This window comes from Gekko japonicus, unplaced genomic scaffold, assembly GCF_001447785.1.
Source record: "Gekko japonicus isolate JY-2015 unplaced genomic scaffold, Gekko_japonicus_V1.1 scaffold14, whole genome shotgun sequence".
Lineage (NCBI taxonomy): Eukaryota > Metazoa > Chordata > Lepidosauria > Squamata > Gekkonidae > Gekko > Gekko japonicus.
Genome location: NW_015176452.1, coordinates 599,754 through 609,501, shown reverse-complemented (window position 1 = coordinate 609,501; position 9,748 = coordinate 599,754). Strand labels below are relative to the sequence as shown.

At 46.0% G+C, this 9,748-nt stretch overlaps 1 protein-coding gene across 1 annotated transcript in view; it reads left to right on the top strand.

Moving 5' to 3' along the window:
- The window catches only part of VPS8 (VPS8, CORVET complex subunit), a 120,764-nt gene that overhangs the window by 62,447 nt on the left and 48,569 nt on the right, over positions 1-9,748 (top strand). The window contains exons 31-33 of the mRNA XM_015426819.1: positions 1,095-1,177; positions 6,131-6,215; positions 7,597-7,695. Of these exons, the coding sequence (XP_015282305.1) occupies positions 1,095-1,177; positions 6,131-6,215; positions 7,597-7,695 (267 nt within the window). The remainder of the gene's footprint in view (positions 1-1,094; positions 1,178-6,130; positions 6,216-7,596; positions 7,696-9,748) is intronic.

Sequence of the window (9,748 nt, the reverse complement as noted above, 5' to 3'; positions counted from 1 at the left end):
CCAGCAGCTTAAAAGCTAAAGACAATTAGCCATTTTATGAATGCAGATTAACAAAATGTGAACATCTTTTGTATGAATAGTATTTAAATATTTGCACAGTGGTGTACATTGATCATGCTAAATCACAAGCTAACAACAGGAACAAATGCAGTTAGGAATAACATCCACACTTCAAATTCTGGTCATCCCAGAAAGCTACACTACAGCATGATTTTCAGATGGCAAAGGTACTACTACTACTGCCGCTAATATGGATGGGGAAAGGGCTGCATCCCTAAGAGATGCTGTCTTTATGTATACAGTTTGCCTTCCCCACCAAACTGAAGAGCTCTCTTTTCACATAGTGAGCAGAAAAATGCTGGAATGTATGAGAACCATGTCGAGTTCAGTATTCACCTCCTCCTACTCCAATCTGGTAGTTTATATGGATATGGAATGCAAAGTGTGTGTGTGTGAGAGAGGGAATGGGGTATGGGTGTGGCATGTTGTGGCTGAATAAAGTGGCTGGAAGATGGGATTCCCTTGTGGAAGAAGAACCGTACATGTGTGGATTACAACGAGCAGGTATACAGAATAGGAGATAATTAGTCTCATGACCAGAAGACCAAAATTTATGAGCCAAGCTTGGCCAAACCAACTTGCAACCTGCGTTACAAATACACAACTTGATGAAGTGAAGCTGTGAGTCCAAACATGTGATATAGCAGAAGTATCTGTTGCTCAGTTGTACAGTTTCAAACTGCACATGGAAATAGGTTGTATGAATGCTCTCCTATTAAATTCCCTGTGTGTACAAAACTAGTGTGCCAGGAAAAAGAGTTCTAGCCCAGCCTCCTCCCTGAAAATCTCACAAAAATTCAAGGATTTTGGTTGGGAAAGGGCAAAGCGTAGGTAGTAGCAAAAAAAAAAAAAAAAGGAGTGCATAGAAGAGTGACAGAGCAAAGTCTAGAAAAAGTACATTTAGCTTAGGATTTGGAAATGATGTGATATAGGCACATCATATATATAGTCTTTTTGTGCAGAACTAATGGGCTGGAGACTCTGCCTGCCTGTGTACTCTAATAACACATATTCTTATGATTTAATGCTTGTAGGTTCTTCTAGAATTGCTCCATGCTGGAGGCATAGTACAGTTTGAAGAGAGCAGACTCATTCAAATGGCAGAGAAAGCTGAATTGTAAGTCTGCCCCCCCCCAACACTGTTTTCTACCATTTCACCCTGACTTGGATAGCCCAAGCTAGCCCAATCTTGTCAGATCTCAGAAGCTAAGCAGGGTCAGCCTTGCCTAGTATCTGGAAGGGCAACCTCCAAAGAATTCCAGGGTTGTGACAGAGGCAGGCAATGGCAAACCACCTCTGAAACATCTCTTGCCCAAAAAACAAGACTAGCTCACCACCTAGTGGTGCATAATGCTAACAGAGCTAGACCTTCTGGCTGCCAGACAATCTTCGGATCTCCTGGCTGTAGTACATGCAGTGCCATACGATAATAGTAATTATTATTCCTACAATTTCATTCCTTTGGCTATCTCTGATAACACCCAGCTCTATCTGATGTTGGGCGGTCAGTTGAACTCCAGCCCAGATGATCTTCACCGGATGTTGCAAGCTGTGGCTGGTTGGCTCAGACCGAGTCGGCTAAAACTAAACCCGGCAAAGACGGAGGTCCTGGGCCTAAGTCGGGTTGGCTCAGGGTTGGGGCTCCCTCTCCTGACGTTTGATGGCGTGCCTTTGGTGCCAGCGTCGGAGGTGAGGAGTTTGGGAGTGCTCCTGGACCCCTCTTTAACGATGGAGGCCCAGGTGGCAGCCACTGCCAAGTCAGCCTTTTACCATCTTCGGCTGGCTCGGCAGTTGGTTCCCTTCCTTGACCGTGATGACCTGGCTACAGTGATCCATGTGATGGTTACCTCGAGGTTAGACTACTGTAACACTCTCTACATGGGGCTGCCTTTGTCACAAATCTGGAAGCTGCAGCTAGTGCAGAATGCTGCAGCCAGGCTGTTAATGGGTCTCTCTAGGCGGGAGCACATCCGGCCTGTGCTGTAAGTGCTGCACTGGCTGCCAATAGCATACCGGATTCACTTCAAAGTGCTGGTTCTTACCTTTAAAGCCCTATATGGCCAGGGTCTGACATACCTAAGGGACCGCCTTTCCCCATATGTTCCCCCAAGGGCACTACGGTCGGGGACGCAACATCTCCTGGTGACTCCAGGCCCCAAAGATGCCAGATTTGCAGCAACCAGGGCCAGGGCCTTTCCAGTGGCGGCTCTTACCTGGTGGAATGAGCTCCCGGAGGAGATCTGGTCCCTGCAGGACCTTGCGCAGTTCCGCAGGGCCTGTAAGACGGAGCTCTTCTACCAGGCTTTTGAGTAGGAGCCGCCACCGCTAACTGGGTTGGGCAACATCAGGTGGTGAAATGGCCCTGTGACAAATGAACGATAGTGCTGCCTGGAACTGATATCATCAATCTGGGACTATCACCACCAGGATGCCATTCTGTTACTGAAGACCTTTTTGAGACACCAAGAGCACCTTGTATTGTGATAAATGATTATAAATTATTGTTTTATCTTGTTTTTAACTGTTTTAATTGTTGGCATACGTGCCCAGTCTGTGAACCGCCCTGAGCCTGCTTGCGGGGAGGGCGCAAATCTAATAATAAATAAAATCTCAAGCCAGATTTTCTTTCACCACTGCATTCTTTCATGGAAAGTTAGATAAATATAGTTTCACATGATGGTGCAGAACTTTGGGTCTCTTACACAAAGTGTGTCTTTTGTTGCGTATAACGATGGGGATGCTACCGCATACGTCTGGTATTTTTTCCTCCTACAGCATCATTCTTTTGCCTCTTCTTGCAAGATAGCTGATCTCAGTTTGGTGCTTAATGGGGATGGGCCTGTTGCTCTTATCCATTTCTTCTAAGATGGTTAAAAGCTCCAGATTGGTAGGTTTCTGTTGATGATGGAGGGAGGGAAATTGGAAAAGTGCATGTAATGGTTGTTTGGCAACTGCTTTAAGCAATGAACATTAAGTTCATGTTCAGGTTGCCTTGTTGTTTGGTGCAAGAACTTGGTCCTCTGCATGATTTATTGTATAACAGTCTAACCATAATGCAGCAAGGGTCTGGTGGCTATAGGGAAGCCTGCATCCAAATAAGTAATGTGTTAAACATGTATTTTGAGTAAAGATTATTTCAGCTGTGGTTAAACTTGCAAGGTCATATTGTATTTTAAAATCCAATCTAAGGTGTCTTCTGCACAGAACAGAGAAGAGTAGATTGCAAAAGGGAGCCCAGATCATTAGCACCACCAACAAGAATGTTCCAGGCCTCCTTCAAAACAGCAATATAGCGATCTCACCCTCTTCCCACCCTCACACAGAAGATTTTATCTTGGTTTCTTCTTTCTTGCTGAGCAGCCCCTATATCTTATTTTCTCATGTGTTGGTCTATGGCTGTCCCACCCTGTCATGTTATTATAAATTTTGATGCTAGCCCAGCCCAGGGACTTAAGGAAAAAGACAAAATCATCTGCTTATATTCTAATTCTGTAATGGCACACAGGAGGCTTTTGAAAGTTCAAAATAAACTAAATATTTTATTTAACTTGGAGGGGGAAAGGTCAGGTGGAATCAGGGGTAGGATGTATGAGGTGAACTGATAATAAAACTGAGGTAACTTTGTATTTGTAATCACACTAAATCCAAATAATATGTTGCCAACAAGAAAGTGTTTTTGTTTTTCAACAAGGTCTTTGAAACTTTGAGGAGAGAAGCTTTCTTTTCGGTGTCTGCTTAAACACTCAAACATAGGTTCCTGAGTTTCACTGACTTCTAAGGTTTAGAAGGCAGGAACATATAACCAAGTTCCCCAAATCCTTCTCTATGCACTGACCAGAGATCATTCATAGTTTTAGAGCTATTTCCCTTTCCACTGGGCAAAGATTACTTCTCTTGACCAGAAGTTCTGTCCCTTTTTGGTTTGAATGGGGATCCACTGTGATCCACTCACTCATTCAGCCTCTTTCCCAGTCCGCAGCAGCCCCGTAACTAGACAGTTTTTTTGGGGGGGGGCACCTGGCGTCAAAAATAATAAAATAGAATAAAAATATGGTAGAGCCTGGCTGTGCTGGGTAGCTACAGCCTTGGTACAGGCTTAACAAATAATAATAATGCTATAGGCAAGGGACAGGGCAGCAGATGCCAGGGAGTGGGAAGAGGAAGCTTTCACATTGGAAGAAGAAGAATGGGAAGGGAGATGCAGCTGGGCAAAGCCAATGCGGGGAGGATCTTGGAAGGGAATAAGACTGGAAGGAGGGGAGCTATAGATGCAATGGAAAGCGGGGTGGGGGGGAAGGATGGAATCCACAGAAACAGGGAAGTAAAGGAAAAGAGAAGGTGGCAGTGGCCCACCTGTCTGTGCACAGGCACTCTGAGGAGAAGGGGGGGGAGAAAGAGGGAGGTGGTGCAGGGCCATTCACATGCTGAGGGCACATGAGGCCCAGGCACTCAAGCTGCCCGCTCCCCCCTCCTCTCTCATTCCAGCCAGCCCTGCTGTGCACTTTGTTCGTGTCCCATGATGCAACGCAGTGATGGCAGCAGCGACTACTATGAAGGGGGGACTTTGGAATGAGAATGAAGGGTTGGGGCCACACTCTGGGTGGGTGGGATGAACAGGCATTTGGCATGCATGCTGCTTTTGTTAAGGCTCGTGGGGATGCTGATCCTGAGGTGAATGCTGACTTCCAAAAGTCTTCACAGGTTTATCTCCCCAGTGCGAGACCTTCTCCTTTTGGGGGGGTACGCAAGGTGAGCCTCAACAAGCCCAGGCTCCCAGGAGGGATGAGGAGGGGGGAGTGAGGGGGCAGGGCGTCACCCCGTGGGGCCCCAGTCAGCTACGGCCCTGGTCCACAGTCAGTGCTAAACTGTCTCTTCTTCTACTGTCAGTTCCCAACTGTCATTTTTTAACTGATGCTCTCCACAGAATTCCATTTGAACAGCCTGTCACTCAAAGGTTTTCAGACTCTGTTAGGCATTAACCCTTGAGTCCTTGACAGTCCATCACACGGCTCTTCTCGGTAGTTCATTTGGGTCATCCAGAGTACCTGTAAGACATTTTTGGTGGCAGCTGTTAAATAGTCCTTTTGTGCTTAAGATATTGTACAGGTTTGGATTGCCCCTGCGAACATATCACATCTTTATCCTGCTCTTCCTACAAAGAACTCAGACAGGGCATTTTCTATGTAAAATGTAAATACAGTGTTGATAATGATAGACTAGCTTCATTGGGCAAAAGAGGATACAAGAGAATCATTGCTTGAAAATATCAAGATTAATTAAATTTTGCTTAACTGGGAAGGGTTGCAAAGCAGAACAGAAATCCTTTGATCAAGCCATCTGAGTCCAATATAGTTCATGGTTCCACTTATTTCCTGGAGCAATTCCAGCATGCCCATGTGTCTCCTAGGCAGACATCAGATAAAGGGAGCTCACACACCTGGTCCCAGCTATTAAAAACACACACACATACAAAACTAACCTCTCCCCTTGATAATCAGATCTGTGTTCCAAGTACCCCATTGCCCTAAGCTACTGAGAGACTGGTGAATCATTATTAACATCAGGCAGTAGAGCTGAATAACTGCAGTTCCTCCAGGTCACAATGACCGTTAATGTTTTAATTGGGAATTTCAATGGGAAGGAGAAGAACAGATAAAATATACAACTTGCTCCCTAGGAAACCTGATTAGTGAAAAGGCGCAGCCGGCAGGTCACTATTATGATGGGCAAGACCAGACTTTAAACAATGAGACACACACATCAGTTAGGATTGACTGATTGGTGATCTTTATTGCTTCCAAATGGTATTTTGAGAAACAGCAGGTAGACATGTCACACAGGACAAAAGTAGGATCAGGCTTATCACAGCGAGCTAGAATATTAGCTGGAAATGTAAGGTGAGTATTTAGCCTTAAAATATTAAGATGGAAAAATAGACAATGCTGGTAACAAAGCTGACACCCTTTGGACTGTGGGATACTTGAAAACCTGACAGCTCTCTGTACTGTATTTGTCATCTATAAAAAGTGGACACCTTAAAATGAACAAATATATCTGTGTTTTGTTTCAGCTACCAAATTTGTGAATTTATGTATGAACGTGAACACTGCTATGACAAAATCATTGATTGTTATTTGCGTGATCCATTGAGAAAGGTAAGGGTAAGATAATGCTATCGAAATTGTGGATATGGGCACATCTTGGTGTGTATGTGGGGCGATGATATTCAGAGAGACTGTAGGGACAGCATATAAAATGTTTTGTGATATGCTCACCATACAATTTTTCTTTATTATGGAACTTTAACATACAATGAATAAAATGGCAGCTGATCCTAGTCAGAATATGTTTTTGTGATACGCTTACCATACAATTTTTCTTTATTATGGAACTTTAACATACAATGAATAATATGACAGCAGATCCTAGTCCTAATATGGCAGTTGAAACTAGTCAGAAGGCCCATTGTGGGACTGCAGACAATGGGCACTAGCTTGGCCGTCCGGGTGCGGGCCACCGTCTGCATCCCCGCCCCCCGGTGAAGCTGCCTGGCCCGGCCCCGCGTGGTTGAGGCCTTGACGGGCCAAGCCGCCTGGGCTCGCCCCTCTCCTCGCAATGGGCGCCAGCTCAGCCAGCCAGCCACAGGCCACCGTCTACTTCCCGGCCTCCCCCTGCGCGGTCAAGGCCCCGGTGGGCCAAGGCGCCTGGCCTCGCCCTTGCCCCCGCCACCACCGGCCGATCGAGGCCCCACCAGGCCCAGCAGCCCAGGCTCATCCCTCTCCCCGCAATGGGTGCCAGCTTGGCCGGCCGGCTGTGGGTGCCCATCTCCTTCCCTGACTCCCCACCTTGGTGAAGCTGGTCAGCCCCGTCCCTCCCCCCAGTGCGGTTGAGGCCCAGGCGGGCCAAGCCGTGTGGCCTCGTCCGTCCCCGCCACCCCTGCAGGCCAGGGCCTGCAACCTCATCCCCGTGGTTACCGGAGGGGCAACGGGACAGGCTGGGCCTGGCTCCCCGCCCGGCCTCAGACCTGGTGGCACGGCGCTGGCTCCCCTCATCCCCAGACTGCACGGGGGAGGTGCGAGGGAACAGGCCACTGCCACCTCCCTGCTTGGCCACCTCCAGTGCCTTTCCAGGCGGCCAGGCAAAGCCAGTGCATGTCGGCCTGACCCTCCTCTTGGCCGGCAGCAGCTCCTGGCTGCTGCGGCTTGGCGGCACCGCTGCCATGGCCCCGTCTGGGTCCTGCAGGCCGAACAAGGGCCCCTGGCCACTGGAGCACCCGGCAGGTCCGGCAGCTCGAAGGAAAGTGAGGGCAAATGGCTGGTCGGCGGCTCTGTGGCCGGGACCACGGCCACAGAGGCAGCGACACAGCCAATGGAGAGAAACGCCATGTGAGTGACACACCAGGGCGCCAACCAATTCCAGAGCGTGTGGCATCTTCTAGAGAAGTGCCACCACCAAATCGCTTTTATAATATAGGGAGATTATAGTGCCAAATTAGTTTGCAACATTTTTCATGCCTACCAATTTGTTTTCTTACAGGAAGAAGTTTTTGGCTATGTCCATAATATACTCTCCATTCCTGGGTATAGTACAGAAGAGAAACAGTCTGTGTGGCAAAAAGCTATGAAACACATTGAGGTATGACTGGAATAGTTTGTTTATCCATGTTAATGTAAAACGAATTTATCTGTAGCTGGCCTGAACAAGATACTGTTTTGAATAATCCAGTTTACAAAGATACACTTGTGTAATGAATTTATATGTATTGCCAAATAAAATTCTTTTAAAAGTCCTATTAACTGTAGAGCAGAAGCAGCACTCACCCTTTTAAATTCAGAGGTGTAGCCATGTTAGTCTGTTGGGGCAAAATAAAATAAAAGTCCAAAGGCACCTTTAAGACTTGCAAAATTTATTCTGACATAAATTTTGTAAACTGAGACTCACTTTGTCAGATGCATTATTTACTCAAGCCAATAAAGGACCCCCTTTGTTCTCTAATCCAGGAGAACTGGGTTTGATTCCCCACTCCTCCACATGCAGGTGCTGGTGTGACCCTGTTCTCTCAAGGGCAGTTCTTGAGAGAGCTCTCTCAGCTCCACCTATGTCACAGGGTGTCTGTTGTGCGGAGGAGAAGGGAAAGGGATAAGCCGCTCTGAGACTCCTTCAGGTAGTGAAGGGCGGGGTACAAATCCAATCTCCTCCTCCTCTTCTTCTGAACTCTCTCCCTAGGGAGAGTCATCTGTCTCCCTCTATTGGTGTTTTCCGCCAGCAGGTAAAGACTTTTTTGTTTCATTTGGCATACCCCCAGTAACAGTTATTGGCCCTCCTCCCTGATTCTGGTATTGTTTGTTTATGTGACTTTATTGAATAAATGTAGAGTCCAGACAAACAGCAAATTAATATCAGCCCGTTTATAAGCTTGAACTTTACCTCCCATTCCATTGTATCTGAAGAAGTGTGCATGCGCACAAAAGCTTATACCTTGAATAAGACTCTGTTGGTCTTAAAGGTGCCACTGGACTCTAACTTTGTTCTACTGCTTCAGACCAACATGGCTGACTACCTGATTCTATTGAATTATTTTATAATTTTAAATGTTGTTTTTAGTTGTTCTAGTGTTTTATGTATGCTACCTTGGGGACTCTGATTGGGTGGAAAGGCAGCATATAAATAAGTGACTACTGAAATACTGGCATAGCTGCTGAGGCTTGGGACTGCTCGCTCCAGGCTGCCTGCGGCTTTCTTAAGTTCTAGCCTGCCAAGAAATCTCCTGTAAGATAAATAGCCAGTCCACGCCTGCTAAGGAGACAAATCCATAAATACTCAGACACAAATATCTGTTTGCAGGCCCACTATTGCACCTCTGTGCAGAGGGGCAATGTGTCTCTTGGACTGCCCAGATTTCCAGTGTGTGTCCCTTCCTTAGAGGACATACTGAAGTAGAGAACACACTGAAGTAGACGCCCAATATGACCAAGAAATAAATGTGAAAAGTATATGAGGAGTAACACAGTTGTACTTCAGGTTGCTTTACAGCTACAGGGAAAAAGTCTCATCTGAAGAGCACAGAGAAGAGAAAAACCTCATAAACTATCACAGTGCAGTTCATGGGAAGTCCTGCTAAGGACAGCCAGAGGAGAGCATTAACAATAAAAAGGGGAAGGGAGTATGACAGAGGAGAGAGCAAAGTATGCAATCGCTTTTAGCCTGTGGTTCCTGTAAGCTGAAAGCTGCATTGAGTGAATTTGAATGGGACTTCTAATAGGCTAATACTTGTATATGTAGCAACTATCCTTATTTCAAGAACTGGGTACAGAAGAGAGAAATATAACTAATTTGTAGCAATTTATGACAAGTTAACCGATGTTAGGTGAACAAAATAAGCCTTAGCAGCCAAGACAGGAAAGTAACACAACTTTGTTCTACACATCAATTAAACCAAAAAATGTGGATCTGACTTTGCTCAGCTCTGTGGTATTCTAGTCTGAACAGATTTGTAAGGAAGTAAATTCAGTAGTTTATAGCTAAATTTAGTTCCTGTATGTATGGTCAAGATAGTAATGCAAGCCAATTTCCACTCAAATACTTAAGCTGAAATAGTTTACAAACAAAACTGCCTTCCTGCTACAATCAAATTATTTGGAATTCGGGGAGGGGGGAGTTAAAGCCATTATTGTACTTGCTTTGAACT